General features: G+C 32.9%; 2 protein-coding genes across 11 annotated transcripts; one reads left to right on the forward strand and one right to left on the reverse strand.

Annotated features, from left to right (window-relative positions):
• Window positions 1-5,561: 5,561 nt before the first annotated feature.
• LOC104888948 (F-box protein At3g07870) lies at window positions 5,562-7,489 on the reverse strand. Its single transcript, XM_010674062.4, has 2 exons — window positions 7,265-7,489; window positions 5,562-7,031 (listed from the first exon to the last, which is right to left on the reverse strand). The coding sequence occupies exon 2, from the start codon at window positions 6,919-6,921 to the stop codon at window positions 5,848-5,850; it is 1,074 nt and encodes a 357-aa protein (XP_010672364.3). The 5' UTR covers window positions 6,922-7,031; window positions 7,265-7,489; the 3' UTR covers window positions 5,562-5,847.
• A 750-nt stretch (window positions 7,490-8,239) lies between these two features.
• LOC104888821 (probable 2-carboxy-D-arabinitol-1-phosphatase) lies at window positions 8,240-12,583 on the forward strand. 10 transcript variants are annotated; one of them, XR_007272528.1, is made up of 8 exons: window positions 8,240-8,661; window positions 8,742-8,860; window positions 9,749-9,808; window positions 10,270-10,367; window positions 11,461-11,621; window positions 11,806-11,897; window positions 11,990-12,074; window positions 12,348-12,583. XR_007272528.1 is itself a non-coding variant. In XM_048641131.2 (8 exons), exons 4-8 carry the CDS (start codon window positions 10,293-10,295, stop codon window positions 12,365-12,367), a joined length of 465 nt encoding a protein of 154 aa, XP_048497088.1. In that variant the 5' UTR covers window positions 8,240-8,661; window positions 8,742-8,860; window positions 9,480-9,808; window positions 10,270-10,292; the 3' UTR covers window positions 12,368-12,583. The 10 variants fall into 10 exon arrangements, 8 of the variants coding, with proteins under 8 accessions (XP_048497088.1, XP_048497087.1, XP_048497090.1 ...); XR_007272527.1 differs by having other exon boundaries at window positions 11,461-11,616; XM_048641131.2 differs by having other exon boundaries at window positions 9,480-9,808; window positions 11,774-11,897.
• The last annotated feature ends 5,940 nt before the right edge of the window (window positions 12,584-18,523 follow it).

Here is an 18,523-nt window from a genome sequence, read left to right on the forward strand (position 1 = left end):
TAGCATATGAACAGATTAGCCTTTTGCCCTTTTTAGTACTTCCAGGCTTGTCCCTGATATTTTGTTGGTATGGGGCGAAACTAAGGTTATGTTCAGATCATCTTATTTTTGCTTATTTTAGATTTAATCAGATCATATCAGAAAAAATAAGTTCAGATCAGATCAGTTCAGATCATGTTTATATTTAAAAATTATTATTACTATTAAATATCTTTCATTACATATTTAGTAAATATTATAATAATTGAATATTAATAAAGTACTCATTGAGATGAATCAAACAAGACCCCACATGACTATATTTTTTTCTTATATATCGAGAAAAATCTAAAAGATAAGATCTTGTAAATCAGATCAGATCAGAAAAAATAAGTTCAGATCATATCAGATCAGTTCAGATCAGTTCAGATCAGAAAGTTTCAGGTGAACTAAACATAGCATAAATCTCAAGCCTCTTACATATGATTGCACAGCTAAAGTTTTTGCCACTAATGAGTACTTCCTCTAACATTTACACGGCAAAATAAGTACACTATGTTTTTTCTTAAGTACGTATCAAAAGAGATAGTAAAAGTCATGTATATATCTGAATAATATTAAAGTCAAATTGGGCAACACGTTAAAATGAATAACGGGAACTTTGAAAAAAAATTACTTCCTTCGTCTAAAAATCACTTCTTATACCTACTAAGATATATAATTTCAGAGGATTAATATTACTTGTTATTTTATTAAAGAAAAAGGTAGATGTGAGTATGTGACACGATGTAGCAAACTTTCTATCCTTGTGGGTATTGAACCCCCGCTCACAACACTAGCAGGTGTAAAGCAAACTACCAAGCCAACCTTCATTTTGTTAATTATGGTTGTTGTTACTTCCCTTTATTAAAAGCTTTGTCAAAACTGGGCCCCTTATATTGATGGGCCCTGGGCAGTTACCCCTCAAAACAGCCCCTAGGATCAGGCTTGAATACTTCCTCTTTCTTTTTTTATTGCTTACACTTTGAGTCATGACACCTGATATTATTCACAAATTATTGTTTAAAGGTAAAAAAAAAAAAATATTCATGTGAGATCTTGTTTGATTTATCTCGATATGTACTTTTGAAATATCAACTTTTTACAAATGCAAATTTAGAGATATTGATATTCAAACATTTACATTGATAACGTGAAAAGGTAAAGTGTGAGTATAAAAAAACAAAAGAGTACTTTTTTTTTGAAGGGTTTATAATATAGTCTACGGAAATCTCTATTAAATAAAACGGAAACACCAAAACAATCAAAACAAAAAATACCAACAAACTCTACTTAATTACAAAAAGTAATTTTGAAACGCAACATCTTACATTAAAACTGAACTTCAACAATTATTTTATATTCTTTAAGGAAAAAAAAAAAAAAAAAAAGGTGTAGACTCCAGTGTAAAATTGCAATGCCATTTCTCTTGGTATTTGCATTATCAACCACTAGCAATTTATGCACACGATGCGTGCCTCGCTTTTTTAGAACATAATTTATAACATTTTGAGCATAAAAAAAGGTAAAATTTGAACATTAGACATGTCTTTTGGGTTAGCTAATTTTGCTGATTAAGCATATATCACTTAACCAAACCCGTCTTTTATTATTTATTTTATTTAGACTTTCTTTAAGATTTTTAAAATTAAAACTGATAAGCAATAAACGAATGTTACGCAGATTTATTAAGTATTTCTTATATTTTTATCAACAAAGCATTTTGTTTTAATTAAATCATTTCACTTTGTTAATTGATTTTATTTTCCTTTTTGATTTACTATTTGATTGTGTATTGATTGATCAAATATTTGATTGATCAAATATTTGATTGATATAATTATTTTTGTTAATTTTTTTATGCTATATTTGAATTTGATTTTTTTTTTGATAGAATAGTTAATTTACTGAAGGGTAATTAAGTAAATTTATTGGGGGACACCATAGCTCTCTCCTTCCCTTATATAATAGAGGTTAACAATTACTTCAAGTCATTAGATGCAATTATAAACTTAATATAACTCTCTATATGCTTTTACACACATCACATACATATATATATATATATATAATATATATATATATTATATTATATATATTTTTATATATATATAATATATATATATATATATATATATATAAACTTTACTTAAGAACACTTCTTATACGAGGACATTAAAACAATAAAAAATCCAATTGAGTGAAAATATTATCATTTTTGACATGATACATCATGAAAATATATTCCTTTTGGAGAATTAGCTCCGCAAGGGAAAAGAAAAAGTGCTATAACCCAGCCAAATATATATTGATAAAAAAGGATTATAACAAAGTTTTCTTATTAAAAATGTTTTCATAGAAACCTAATATATACAGGAATCGAATCACGTTAAAATCATTCTTTATATGAAAAGACTAAAATATAAAATGAGCAAAAATTTATAAAATAAAAAAAAGTATTTAAAATGAGCAATAGATTTGATTTACAATTTTCATCTCAAACCTTGTTTTTGATGAATCCAACCGTCTACTAGATTACCTATTCTTGTTTCGAGATTGACTTAGGGTTTCATCCTAATAAACTTCATCCTGCTACCTAAAAGAAAAATAAACTTCATCCTACTACCTAAAAGGAAAATAAACTTCGTCCAACTAGCTAGTATTAGATCAAATATAGTAATTTCCTTGTTTTAATATTAGTGGAAAAGTATTGTTCTATATATATATATATGAAAGGTTTTTGTAACTTGTGCCTTTATAGTTTCATGAAAGTTTATAGTGGCCGTGTATTAACGAGTCGAATCGAAACTTGACACGGACAGGTTCGATATGAGCTCGAAAAAATTGAATATGAGCTCGGCTAGAAGCTCGACTTGAGTTCGAGACCACCGGATACAAGCTAGGCTCGACTCGAGCCACTCTATATACCTTGAGTTAGGTACTTGTATTAGTATTTTATAGAAAACAAAAACTTTATGTTTCATTGCCCAACTAATGTGGGACTTTATGAGTTAGCCTTTTACATTATATGAACAAAGGTTTACATTTTGTTTCTTTTGTAGAGAACATAGGCTTAATCTTTTGTTTCTCAACCAATTGGGACAAGATCAAACCATAAGTATAACTAAGGTAGGAACATTTTAGGGAGAAAAAAAAGAAGCTATTGTTTACACTATAAACAAATATGGAACACTTAATATTTTACATTAAAATTCTTACTTAAAGTATTTTCTACCTTGTTCACGAGCTTTTGAACTGAGTCAAGACTAGCTCATGCTTGGATCGTTAGCATATCGAGCCGAACTCAAGCTCGACTCAAGCCTCCTCGAGCCGAGCTTTGACCGAGTCGAGCTCGAATAATCCACGAGCAGGCTTGGCTCATTGACACCCTAATCGATAGTAGAGAACCACCAACTTTTTATATTGAAATTTTCTTACTTTTTTCTTACTTTTTTTTAGAAATTTTGCTAGTTTTCTACTTTCTTATTGATAAAATAAGCAAAAATAAGGTAAAGGAATAATTGCTAGGAAAATTAAGAAATATCTGAAAGGTTAGAAAAACAAGGAAACTTCAGGAAAAATTAAAGAAAAATTTAGAAGAAAAAATAAGGTAGAGAGAAAGTTAGTCTTGCGTGGACCTGGTTCACAATAATATTATTATGGACCAAAACCACTTATTTAACGTAACGACTTTTTTTTTTTTTCCATATGGCAACCTTTTAAAATCTTAAGTTACACTATACAGTTACTATCTACCATTGTGATTGTTTTTATAATATAGACTCTTTCTCACATTAGTGATCATGATGAAATTTTCATTTTGTGACCTAGTAACTTTTTTTCATAATCAAACTTCATAATTTATATCTATTCATCTTTTATATTTATTTTTGTATATAGTGATTTTTTTTCCGTAAATCACATGAATTAGCATTAGATCCAATTAAGTCTATATAAAAATTTTACGTGTTTGTAGGACTGAAAGTTTTCGCTGGCTATGAACTAACAAATGATATAGTAGTACAGACCCAATAGAATTGTGGAAGTACTTCTAGGGCTCGTTTGATTGAAGTTGGAGAGTATAACTTCCCATGAATTTGAACTGCTCATGAAATTTTATTTCCTAGAAAGTATATTTTTTTGTTTGATTAAACATGTAAAATTGTATTTCCCATGAAAATTTCCACTTATCTACGAGTGTTTAGATAAGTTATTTCTTCCATTTTGTAGGAAATATAACAATGAGAGTTAAACCCAGGCCTCATAACAGGAATTCCAGGAAATGACCAACTGCTACAAGTAACAAGCCTACCAATCTCCTCCAACCAGATCAAAGGTCGAGAATGGACAACATATAATCGGACACGGTTCATAATAAACCAAAAACAGGACGACATTGCCGAACTTGAAGATTTTAAGTAACACATGCGTCACAGATGACAATGAACAGATTGGTTTTACAAACCATATCTGAAATTCACCAACAATTCTTATGCCTTAATTAAGCTTCAATCACCTGGAAATAAAAAAAAACCAATGTACAATCACTCAAACAAGAAAACAAAAAGGTTAATCTGTCATGACTTGATAAGCCAGCAAACTGTGCATTTCTCTCTGTGCGTTGTTGTCTACAAGAATATGTACACAAGAGCTGCTTCATGAAAAATAGTGCAGACAAATTACATTTCATAGTCCATAAAGGTCTGGAGTTTCACTATGAAATGTAAATTACATTTCATCGTCCATAAAGGTCTGGAGTTTCACTGTGAATTACAAGAATATATACTCATGTTGTCTACCTTTGAGGACTTGCCTAGATCAAGCAACAGAGAATTATGAACTTACCATAAAGCACTACAGTAAAATAGGAACAACTAGAAAAGCGTAGAGCAGCAAACTCGGTACTGATGATGATCTGATACCAATCTTTGCAAACGAGTTTACAGTTCAGGCACGCCTTTGTTGGGGTTCTTGACAAATTCTCTTCTTTTCCTTATTTCTATATTTACTGATTCTGTCTATTACACAAAATTATTGTAACTCAATGACTGAGCTTCTTGTTGTCACAAAAAAAAAAACACCAAGCTTCCAATTCAATACTAGTTTTATTGCATTCTACCAAGAGCGACCAAAATATTTTGTTCAGACGATCAAATCATTCAACAAAAAAGTTCAAGATCACATTCCACAACACCAACTTCGATCCTGACCCAATAACTAAGAAATCTACAATCCTCACAAAGCCTGTTATTGTACTAATCTAAATCATGCCTTTACCCATTATTTCTCCATGTTTGTATTTTTTTGCTGCATTTTGTAAGAAGATACCAATGCTTTTTGGCATTTCATCTAAAATATATGAGTCGAGCGAAAACAACACAACATATGGCTTAGCTAGTAGTTGGAGAAATTAACCTTCTCATGATGCCATAGTGAACCATGCTTCTGTACTGTCCTGTGCAATATAAAGCAAACTAAAAATCACCCTGTCAGAATCTCATTCAAAATTAAAAGGAACACTTATATCATATAGGAAAAGCTGATTCATGATAATAATATAGACAAATTATATTTTCTAACTTCAGGATATACAAATACATCATGACAAATATATCTAGGAATAGCAAGAATGCAAGATATTGCCAAACTAGAGCCGAGAGTTGTCAATGACTCAGTGTTACATAGTACATATAGAGAAAGAAAAACCTTGTTAAATTTAGTAAACAAGTGTTCTCATAGTAATCTGCCAGCAAAATTCTGGAAGGATTGAGCAATGAGCATACAAAGGGTACACTAACAATTAGTATTTCTTAAGCTTCACTTACATCATTATAATTCATTAAGTTTTATATCACATGTCACCACGTCGAAAGAAGAAACTCCATCTACTTTAACCTTTTTATAAGTTTCAGATTTAAGATCGTACGCTAAAAGATTACATCTGCCTCTAAAAGATACCAATATTTCCCCACTACCCATTCGCAGCAGAGGTACATACAACAATCCAAATTCTCCCTTCTCCATAACAAATTGCTTCACCCACGAATCTTTCATGCCGTACACCTTCATAAGCCAAATTTCCCTTTGATAACCCTCTTTCGAGATACAACTGAAGCAAAGGTAAGAATCAAAAACCACAACATCTGCTGAGGCATTGCCCTTTGTATCATCAGGTACTGGAACACATAGAAACTGTTCATTTCCGAAATGAAATGACCATATGCAATGGTCTTTGGAAGAGTACCAATGAAGTGAGTCATGCATGTAAGCTCCAAGTCTTTCTTTACATATATGTGCGTCACCAATGCTCCTCCATTCATCGGTACCAAGTGTCTGTATCTCGGCCACATACTTAAACTTAGTCATGAGGATTCTAAGTATTTTGAATTGGCCTGAAACAGGACAGCATCCTAAACCATAACCCTGAAGAGAATGAAACGGTTTACGACTTTGCTTGACGGTCACAAATTGACACGTTAGGGGATTGCAAATGACATAAGGACTCCACATCTCTCGAGCCTTTAAACAGATAACCCCATTACACTGATTAACCAAATGCAATTTCCAATTGGGGATGTTAAATTCAGACTTGAACCTAACCATAGCATCAACACTTACACATACATTACCCATGTTGTCCACACTTGAGGCGTTATCTAGATCAAGCAATATAAAGTTTGTTGTCGAGTTACAAAATTTACCATAGAACAATAGGGTAAAATAGAAATTACGAGAACGACGCAACTCCATAAACACAGGATTCATTACAACATGATACCATTCTTTGCAAACAAACTTACAATTAAGGCATGCCTTAATTGGAAGTCTTGACAAAATATCGCATATAATTGAGGAAGGAACTTCCTCAAAAGGGGATCGATTTGATTCCTCTTTCTTCATCATTGCTCAATAGCAAAGAGCAGATGACATCAATTTACATCCCTTTAGCACACATCAAAGAATCTTGATAATTGAAGTTGTGAGATCTTCCCAAGTTTCCAATGATTTTACAACTAAAACACAAGTTGAACAAAATCATAATACAAGTTAGGAATTGGTCAATATATTATAGATGTAAGCGAATCAAAACCTAAACACTAAAAAAGAAGTTGAATAATGGGTCTTCCATATAGGGTTGAAAAAATGTTAAGCTTTCTTTGGCATTTTGTGTTTTCAATCTAGAAGAAGCAATAATTTGTCTTTTAAAACACTAGAACCAATGGGAGTTATTGTAAAGCAAACTTACCAGATGCACGGAGTGATCTTAGATTCCCATAGTACGGAAAAGCTTGTTTGAAGGTGAGAATTTTCAGTGCATAAGAGTAGTTTATGTGAAGGAAGGATTGGATTTTAGGTAAGCAAGTAATTGCAGTAGATTGCACACGACAGTTGTCATTGGCAATTTGGCATCTAAAAAAACACTACCAAATATGATTCGTGCTCTATTTTTCTTTCTTACCTCTAATAGTTGATGAAAGCACATCCTAGATTGAAACCTCGGGTCAGATTTACGGGTAAATTTTTTGAAAGTGGGGGATGGTGAGAGGAAACTCTATCCTAAAGTGTTTTTAGTGGGAATTCAACCCTCAACTTTGAAATTGGAATGTTTTTTTCCTTACCACTAAGCCCGAGCTTAGCTTAAAAAAAATGATTGTTGCTTTGGTACCAATTAGATGCTAATAGTTTTTTTTGCATATGCTATAAATCTATAATATTTGTAATGACTACCTCGTCAGTCTCTTTTTTATTGCTACAATCTATTTGTGAATGCTATTTATAGGACAATTTTGAGCTTCTTTAATTTCAAATACACAAAAAAAAAACATAGTCAAGTGGGATTTTATTTGATTATTCTTAATTCTTTTTACATAGTTCAATATATTAAGGTTTGAAGCTTTGTCGCTAGAACTATGAAAAACGTAATGTAGCAATCTAAAAGATATGGATGGGAGTAATAACTAATAAGTAATGAGTTATCAATGTTGAGTGGGCTGTACAAGTCTTCAACATTATTGAGTCATTGACTTGTGAGTTGAGAACATGTTATGAATTGAGTGAGGTATACATGTTATGAGTTGAGAACATTATTGAGTCATTGACTTGTGAGTGACAAAATAGATAGTCCTTTAGATATAGGAAAGACACGTGTTAGTATAAGCAAATATGGCTCACTTAGGCCTTATAATACAAATCTTAGTCTTAGACCCTTAAAAAGTTGGAAGTTGAGCACTGTTCATTTCTACAGTGTTCTGAGTCACATTTGATTTGGCTGAAATTCACTGTTCATAAGCAAACAACGATCTGAGCCATCCATCATCATTCACTCTCAACCACACGATTATTGTTCTCCTTTCTTCTGCCCTCTCCTCTTTCTTCTTTCTCCGTCTTTTCATCTGGTTTCACTCCACACAAGACACAACAGGGTTTCTCTCTCCTCTTCTTCATGTCTCTCAATCTCTCTCCTCCGGCGGCATCTTCCCAATTTTTTCATTCAACAGCGATTGAGAGGATGAAAGATAGTTGGGAAATGCATGGACGACCAAGAAAACCCTCAAATCCGGAAGCTAAAGCAGCTTCTGCTGTTAAAGCCTCCAAATTACGCACTCTTCAATCCCAATTCATCCACTTTCATCACAACAAACTGTACTCTTCTCTCTCTCCAATCAAAATCAATTGATTCTTGTTTGTGTTATCACTTATTTTGTTTGCTCAATTGATTTCAGCTACGACCAAGAATTAGTGAAAGTCTGCACAAAACTGCTTCAAATAAACCCAGAATATTACACTCCCTGGAATTATCGCAAACTCGCTGTTGAGCATTTTGAATGAGGAGCTTTGCGTTGTAAGTCGACTTTCATTTATTATTTGTTGGAGTTAGCTACTTAACTTCATCAGTTAAGAATCATATACTTCTACATTTGTGCTTCCATTTTTATCAAATTTATATTGGTGGTAATGTTTGATTTCTTGAAAATGTTGAATGAGATTTGCGGTTATAGATCTGGGGTTCTTTGAGTTATTCGGAATTCGTAGGCCAAAATGTTCCAAGCTTAACAGTTTGGAATTAGGTTCCAAATTCGTTAAGGTTTACCCTAATTGGAGATTTTTTTATTGTTATCAAGTCCTGAAAGTGTGGAGTGCTGGAAATATGGGACATTGCACCGACATTTCCAGTTTTATTGCGGATACACGATTTATTTTAGGTTTAAGTAAGTGTTGATTAATGTTTGACAATGATTTAGGTAGAGAGTGCACTGAGACAAAATTTCAAGTCATATGGTGCGTGGCATCATGGCAAATGGGTGGTTAACAAGGGCCTCTGTAGACCAGGAATTACATCTATTAGATAAGTTTTAGAAGGCTGATTCACGGAATTTTCACGCATGGAACTATAGACGGTAAAAATATGCACTGTCACTTGAATATGATAGTTTGACACAACATGGTTTTTTATTGTCTAGAGTGAAAGTGGCCGGAGCGAGAAAGCGAGAGATTGAGAGGATGAAAGATTGAGAAACCAACACACCACCGTACTAGCACTTCAATTTCAGGAACCCTAAAAAATTGGAGGATGTTAAAGCCATTCTTGGCAAATACAACCTTTTCAATCTCTCAAATCGACTGTATTTTTTGTTTGCCTGAAATTCCCACTTCTTTATTTGTCCAATTGTTCTCATCGTATTATTTTATTAATTATTTTTTCAAGTTGTTGACTATGGTGATTTGGTAGGTTAATGCTTCCAAACTGTTGTTGACATGTGCTTGTTCATGCTTCACCGCGAGCTTTGAGGTATGTTCATACAATTTTTTTTTTTTTTTTTTTTTTTTTTGTGAAACTTAAAAGAAGAATCCATCTTCTGTTTTCATTTTATATCTTTGAGATTCTCAAGTTTAATTTTTAGTATTTTTTCGTTTAATACTCTAATGTTTACTAATTAAGGGGTCGTTTGGTTCAAAATAAGGAATGGAAAGGGAATGGAATGGGATGAAAGGATGGAATGGAAATGGAATGTGTTACTTTAGACACTTGTTTGTTTTGATGTAGGAATGGAATCATTGGCCTAATGACTCCCTTACTTTTTGTTTCCTATGGTGTGAGGAGGGTTTCAAGATGGGGGAATCAAAATTGGGCTAGTAAGGGAGTGAAAAAAATGGATAACCCAACCAAACATAAAATAAGGGAGTCTGTTATCTCAATCCGTTTCCAAGCCTAAAATATTTCCAACCAAACGGACCCTAAAATGATTGCAGGGCCTTACATGTAAGTTTGTGGAATGCAAGATTCTTGCCAACACTTATGGATCCGCTTTTCCTCTCAAGATGGACCTCGTTCGCCAAGTTCTTTCCAGGTTTTTTTGAAAAAAAATATATATTTCGTCCGTTTAGGTTTCTTTGATTTGAGTAATTTTTTCTTTGTCGTTGTTTTTTGTAGATCCATTTTAGCTTTTAGTGATTGTTGTAAATTGAAATTTGTTCAATCGAGACTAGAGCAAACCGTAGATGATGTATTTTTGTCGATTTGTTCTAAATTTTTGTGTGTTATGATGCTCAATTTTTTGCTATTACTTAATCGACAACGACGCTTGCCGGATTTTGTATTTTATAACTTTTGAATCTTAAAAGCGGAAATTTTCGTTGGTTTCATAGGTTTAGGGAATGGTTTATCAGGAATATTGTGAAAAATTGGTGAATATCTTGGTTAGTGTTGTTAGTCCCGTAAGTGCAATGCTTAAGTAGATTTAGATGAATGTAATGCTGGCCGGATTTGCTAGAGCTGTAGAGCAGACTATTTTCGTTAGAATTGGTCCATCTTGGGCTGTAGATCTGATTCTTTTTTAAGAAATCACAGAATTATTCGGCTGCTGATATGGAAGGAAGTTTGAAGAAGAGAATTGGTTCCATTAAATGAAAAAAATTTATACCTCCTAAACTCTAATCTCAGTAAGGCAACTTTCAATTACTTGATTTCACTTATACATTTGTTTTAATTTCCTAATGTTCTGTTATTTATTTGTTGTTATTTTTTGATGTTATTGGAGTTTGCGAGAAAAACTTTTGAGTGGTTGCAATCCGCTTCAACAATTTAACATATGTTGTTAATTTTCGAATATTTTTCAAACTTGCCATTTATTACTTAATAAGTGTATCATATTCACACAATGTAAATGTGGTCGGCTAGATTGACATAAATATGCTCATATATGGCCTTATACACTAAGATCAATATCCCTACAGGGTGATCTAACGTTAAACTTCATGGTATTGTTATGGTTAATTTCCATTATGCCCCAAAAGTAGTTGGTGTAGTCTTACCATGGAATCTCCCTTCTATCTTTTACCACTTCTTTTCCAGTGTCTTGTATGAAGATTTTTCTAAAGACGTGGACTGAATGTTATAGCTTGTTCCAGATGAAAATAAAAAATAATTTGTCTCTTGAGCAGAAAATAAATAATGGGGATGTTATGTCTCTTACTGGTGGTGCATTGGATTTTCGAAAAGCAACAACCTCTCTTTCTCCTCATCGACTATCTTCGCCAAAGAAGATAACTATCGTCAGACATGGCCTTAGCTCCTGGAATGCTGAAAGTAGGGTTCAGGTTTGGTACTTTTTTGCTCCCTCTTTTACCATTTCAAACCTGCTAGAGATTCAAGATAATGACATTCTATGTCTGTACTGCAATCTGCATATGTGGAGTAAATGATGTAAATATTGTTGCTTCATAAGATTGATCCAGTTTTAATGTGCATGTCCAGGGAAGTTCAGACTTATATATGTGTCCTAACAGATGCAGGAGCAAAGCAGGCTGAAAGATGTGGGGAAGCATTAGCAAATATACATTTTGATAAATGTTTCTCAAGTCCAATTTCACGTGCCAAGGTTTGAAATATCATGACTTATTTCCATTGTTTACTTGAAACTTAAAGTAGCTCTCTATCAGTTTCTGATTCATCTGTGCCAATCTATTACAGTCTACTGATGAAATTTTGTGGCAAGGAAAAAAAGAAGCATTAATTTTCCTTGATGCATCTATTTTTCCTGCAGGCATGAGAAATGGTCAGTTACTCTGTTCCCATTGCTAAGTTACAGCTTGTGCTTATTATAACGGCTATTTAGGTTCTTCCATGTATCACTGTTCCTTGCATACATATTTAGCACTTCCCTGATTAGAGCCGAGCAATTCATGCTTAGAGGAAATTGAACACTCTTCTTAATGTTGCTTCATCAACATTTATATTTTTCTTTCCTCCAATCCATCTTTGTTTTCCTACTTAATTTTAGATTGAGAATTGCAACCTAATTAGACTTTCAATTCTTTCCATGTTTCAGATTTCACAAGCTACGACTAAGATCGCAACTAACGGTAACAATTAGGTGGTCATTTAGTGTTCCTATTTTTATTACTCTCATGTCATAATTCCTATTTTATGACAGAATTTCCATGTAACAATTTGAGATCATGTAATATTTTTGAAAGCTCTACTTCTTTGATTTTGTATTTATGATGGAAACCATGATTTAGAATTAGATGAGGAATACAAGCGTGAACACTCATGATTCCTTGAGATAGTGCGTGGTTGCTGGTAACAGTAAGACCAAATTAGCTTCGTTAAAGCACAAATTAGCTTCAGATTAGCTAGTGGTTTTCACAAGATCCCATTCCTATACATATATATAAAGTTATAAAAGTTGTACATGAAATCAAGTATCATTTGATGTACAACATTTAACTAATAGGTCATTTTATACAAGTATAAATTGCTCATTTATTAGGACAAATAGTTACCTCGTTTAAAAAGTAAATTTTTATATTAAATTGATCGCTTTTATATATATAAGTAGATCATTTAAGGCAAAAATTTATCCTTCATTACACAATAAATTATTACATATTTGCCTTATATAATAATTCGTATGAAAGAAAATGACAATCTCTAAAGAAACTAACCAGCTAAGAAATACTGCTGCTTAGTTTAGAGAGAAGTTAGAGAATTGTATTAAGAGAGAATTGAAACTCTTACAAAATGAAATGTAAAAGAGAGGGATATTACAGAGAAGATGTATTTATAGTTAGTTGTAACTAACTAACTTTATCTACAGCTCATAATATAATACTCCTTTCGTTTCCTAAAGATCTTTCTTGTTAGTGTTCCTACAGATACCAAGGAGGACCCATTTGTGTAGGGTGTGGGGTGGGTAAAGTAGGAGAGAGAAAGGGGTTAAGATAAATAAACAAATAAAAAGGGGTTAAAGTAGGAGAGAGAAAGGGAGTAAAATTGAATTAATAATCTAATGGTGGACCATATGATAGGGACATGAGAGGGTAAAAAGGGAAATTTTTTTTCCAAATAAGGAATAAAGTAAAAGAGGGAAGATCTTTTGGAAACGCACTTAAACGAAAAGAGGGGAGATCTTTAGTAAACTGAGGGAGTATAATTTAGTAGTTATAACTTATACTCCCCCTTCAAGCTGGACCAAGGATGTAAGTCCAAGCTTGAGACTAAGAGTATGATGCTGTTGAGAATTCAAAGCCTTTGTCAATATATCAGCAATTTGTGCAGCACTAGAAACATGAAATGTTTGTATGAGTCCAGCCTCCACTTGCTCTCTGACATAGTGCATATCCCTCTTAAGATGCTTGGTCTTTTCACGGAACATAGGATTTTGAGCTAAGTGTTATGCAGATCTATTATCACAATATAGTGAAATAGGAAGATCAACTGTGACATGTAAATCCTCAAGGAGGCCATGAACCCAAGCTAGCTCAGAAGTTGCAGATGACATACTTCTATATTCTGCTTCAGTTGATGATTTACTCTCTGTTTGCTGCTTGTTAATTTGTTTTCCAACTATGGTTCACAACTTTAAAGTATAGCATGAACTTTGCTAAAAAACTTTATAAAAATAAGATTGTCACCTTCAGGCCCGGTGATGAGGTTGTGCAAACAGCCCCGCCGCATAGGGCCCCTATTTCATCAGGGCCCCATATCTGTTGTCTCATTATGTCGTATATGCTGCAATAATAAAACAAGGTAGTTATTGTGGCTTAGTGGTAATCTATCGCATAGATATATATTTTTGTTCGTTGGTGTGTTGGGTTCGAAGAATTAAGGAAATGTTTTTGTTTGTTTCTTTTTGGGTTTGATTTTATTTTCTGTTTATTATTATTTTGGGTTTTGTGGGTGCAAAAGCTAGTATAATTTTTTTTTGTTGGTTTTTGGTGAATAGAAAGTAGTAGTAGTATGGTTCATAATTCCTTGCTTATCAAAGTCGAAGAAAATTAGTACATGCAAAAGCTACATTTATAATGCAAAATTACCTTCTTCTAGATAAAAAATGTAAGTACATTTCCTTTTAATAGACTAATCTCATATACTTCTAAATTTCTAATCATAATTTATTTTCCTATGCTTTTATGTAACATGTCTAAATCATAATTCTTATTACTCTTTCTTCAAATCATTTATATTTTCCTTATGCTTTTATGTAACATGTAAAATTCATAATTCTTATTATTTATTTATTTCACTAGAATTGTTTAATTTGAATTATTGTGGTTGTAATAATAAGTTCTTGTTTGCCTATGCCCATCTATACTAATATATTAAAAGGCGTTCCTAAACAAGGAACGGTGCCACGTGGCGCTCTCCCTAAGTTCATTTTACTCCATGTAATTCACATACAAAAAAAAAAAAAAATAGAAATTACATAGTGTAGGATTTGATCCCATGACTTCAAGTTTATATACTAAAGTTTTAACCACTAGACCAAGTGATATTTAGTGTTATGATTTCAAAGTATAATATTAATAAATGAAAATTTCTCTTACGCGGAGCATAGCCCGGGCCTAATAACTAGTTGTTAATTAAAAGGTGAGAATAAGAGAATGTATTGATTTTTTTTTTTTGAAAGAGAAGAGAATGTATTGATTGTTAAAAGTAAAAAGCATTACTTTTTATTTTTTATTTTTTGAATAAACTTATCTATCTCTCTATCCCTTTTTTCCTTTTTTTAAGGGACTTCTTTTTTTATTGGTTCAGTGATAAATTGTGAATTTTGTTCTTTTGTGATTACTAACATAAAATCTTAGACAATATGTATTTTTTTTCCACAATATTTATAATTCTTTAATAAGGGCCTAATTTAAATATTAGCACAGGGTCCCCAAATTGTTTGGGACGGCCCTGGTCACCTTCCACCTCTACTAAGTAAAAACTTCGTTTTTTTTTTCATATCGAAAAAATTTGTATTAAGTAAATACACAGAAGTATAACCTCATGTTCATAAAGTTAAATATAAAACAAGGCAAACATAAATTGAAAGAGTTTCATTTGCTCTTACAGTCTCTATGAAACAAAAACAAATTATAACTTGTCCAGACTAAATTAAACTTGGCTCGAGCGATGATAGGCGAGATTGGATTATATGTCTCATTGGAGAAGACTTGAGATGAGAAGGAACCTGTTGCAAGACAAAATCCAGTCGATCTTCATAATAAAAAAAACTACGGATGGAGGAAGTACAACATAAATCTTCTATTTTCAAATAGACTAGGGATTTTTTTTTTCCAGATTTAGTAGTTTATTCTTAGAGCACCAACAATGGAGAGGATTTCATCTCCTTTTAGCTCTCTCTCTTTCCTCAAAAAGGAGCTCCTCTCCATTGTAGACCAGAGCAAGAGGATCCTCTTAGCAAGAGGATGGAAGGAAATCCTCTTTTTGTAGAGGAAATGGAGCCACGTCCCGCATGCCGAAGAGGATGATGAACGAGATGCAAAACGCAGCTCCTTCCCCATTGTTTTGCTGCATTTTGACAGAAAATGTTGAATTTGTGTTTTTTTTTTTGCAATGGGCCCACTTTTTTTTTTTTTTTTTTATCCATATGAGCCACGAAGGCGGTACAAAGTACAAACAAGGGGCGGGGGGATTCGAACCTGTGACTTATCGTTCACAGCACCTCAATCTTAACCACTAGGCCAAGACATCCTTGGTCAATGGGCCCACTTGATAGTTGTTTAAGTTTTGTTTGGATATTGTATTTCTCAAACCGTCACTAATTTTAACAACAGCTACAAAAATAATTTAAGTTCAAAATAATATTGGACATACTATTTTTCTCTATAAATAGAGTCCAAATTTACCATACCTTGACACACTTATTTTTTACTACATTTCTCTCTTTCTTTACTTATTTAATCAAATAGATGCTCCAGATTATTACACATTGAGTCATTGACATATGAAGTAAGTTGTTTTTGTTTTGAGGGAATCCACTTACGAGTTTTGAAATAATAACAAACATGAACAATGGCCGAACAATTAAAATAACAAGTGGTGTATTGCAGGATAAGATATTATCAAATCTTTATAAGAAAGCAATGCAAATGTATAAAAACCACACTAAGCATCTAAAAGTCTGCACCTACCACTTACATAAATTAGCAATCTTGAACTTCTTGGAGCATTTTTGTAACTTGGAAAACGTTGGATGCAATGCCAACAAGCTGAAAAAAGAAACTCCCAGAACAGATATACGTTTATATTCTCCAGATTCAATATCAACGACTGAAAGACCACAGTAGCTCCAACGATTATATGTAGAAGCCAATAATACTTTCTCACTACCCATTCGCACTAGAGGAATATACGTTGGACGATTATTCGATAAAGGAATATCCGTATATTTTACAACAGTTACCTTCACCCATGAATCTTTAACTCCATAGTCTTTCATTGCCCAAATCTCACATTGACGATCATCGTCGGATATAGTACTGAAACAAAGGCAAGAATCAAGAATACAAAGGGAGGAGTCATCATTGTAGCAGTTTGTTTCACAGGGTAATGGAATGCACACAAACTTTTCATATCCAAAGTGAAATGATAATATACACTTTTCTTTTCTAGAGTAGATGTGAAGTGAATCCTTGAAGAAAACTGCATCATCCCGAAACACATCATCCAGAGGATCAGTATTACTAATAGTCCTCCATTTCTTGGTACCAATTATTCGTATTTCCGTTACATAACTTCTTGTTCCTCCACGATAACGCTCCAGGACTCGAAGTACTTTGAATTGCTTCGAAACATGACAATAACCCAACCACACACCATTTACAGAATAACACGGTCTACGTGCTTCCTTAACTATCAGATATTGCCCTGTTAGTAAATTGCATACAACATAAGGACCCCAATCTGAGGACTTTAAAAAGATCACTCCGTTGCAATCATTAACAGGATGTAAGTACTGCTGATTTCGAATTCTGAATTGGGTCTTGAACCTGATCATCTCATCAGCATTTACAACAAGATTACCCGTTTCATCAATCTTAGGGTGCAATAAGTCAAGCAGCAGTAAACTTCGTCGTCTCTGCTTACTACAGAAATTACCACTAAGCAATACAGTAGTATAGCAACCATGAGAACGACGGAAATCAGCAAACTCAGGATCAGTTATGATAGCATACCAATCTTTGCAAACAAGTTTAGAGATCAAACATGTTTTAGTTGGGAGTCTTGACAAAATATCCCATATGATTGGTGACGGGATTTCTTCAAATAAGCAACCATTCTGTTTCACTTTCTTCGCCATTGCAAGTTTTGCAATCTCTACATTTAAGCACGAGTTTAAGCCAGTCATGATAAAGTGTGGTTCTATACTTGTTAGTGATATAATCGGTTCAAACATTAACACAAACAACACTTTAGATGAAACGTAAGCAGTTTAATTGTAACATATACTTCAATTATTTTATTTTATACATTAGCTCTATTATCATAGATTCTCAAATGTCACAGGCATTATTGTTAAAATCTCGATCAGGATCTTATAATTTTAAGATTCTAATACGATCATTCGATCCTACCCCTCCACAAAAAGTCACACGGTACGATCTTAATACGATCTACGATCTTATGACTCTACGATCTTACGACTCTATGATCCGATCCTATCGTAAAAAAAAAATCATACAGTAATTTCACATATTATATTTATCCTATTAGAATTTGGTTGCATGTTACTTCAATCTTATAGTATTGACAAAAAAATCGTAAAGTAAGTCATTAGTAATTTCTATAAAATTTTAACATGAGTTTTTGACCATATTCTAATACAATTATCTCTATTTTACAAAATGATAGGATCTATGAATTACGATCCTAAGATCTTATCCCACCGATTCGATCCTACCAACCCCTATAATCCAAAGTACGATCCGGATCTTGTTAACATTGGTAACGGGGTATTACAAATAAAAGGTACAACTTGCTCATAATTCTAAATACTGCTATATACAATTAACTTCTTTGAGACACGCTCGTCTTGAGAAAATATTGTATCCTCAAAGTATCCAAATTTATAGCGTGATTGAAGTGTAGAAGTATTATAAGTTGATAGTAATGACATAAAACTCAAATCCACATTCGAATTTATGATAGAAATATTGCACAAATACAAAAAAAAAATTCGAACAAGTGCAAATTTGATAATCACATCGACAC

The sequence above is a fragment of the Beta vulgaris genome, chromosome 3 (genome assembly GCF_026745355.1).
Source record: "Beta vulgaris subsp. vulgaris cultivar EL10 chromosome 3, EL10.2, whole genome shotgun sequence".
In the NCBI taxonomy this organism is placed as follows: Eukaryota; Viridiplantae; Streptophyta; class Magnoliopsida; order Caryophyllales; family Amaranthaceae; genus Beta; species Beta vulgaris.

Coding starts and splice junctions, on each gene's coding strand:
- LOC104888948 (XM_010674062.4), bottom strand. CDS start 6,921: ATGATGAAGAAAGAGGAATCAAATCGATCCCCTTTTGAGGAAGTTCCT.
- LOC104888821 (XM_048641131.2), top strand. CDS start 10,293: ATGCAAGATTCTTGCCAACACTTATGGATCCGCTTTTCCTCTCAAGAT. Junction 11,622..11,773: donor GAAAGTAGGGTTCAGGTTTG/GTACTTTTTTGC, acceptor GTGCATGTCCAG/GGAAGTTCAGACTTATATAT. Junction 11,898..11,989: donor GTCCAATTTCACGTGCCAAG/GTTTGAAATATC, acceptor AATCTATTACAG/TCTACTGATGAAATTTTGTG.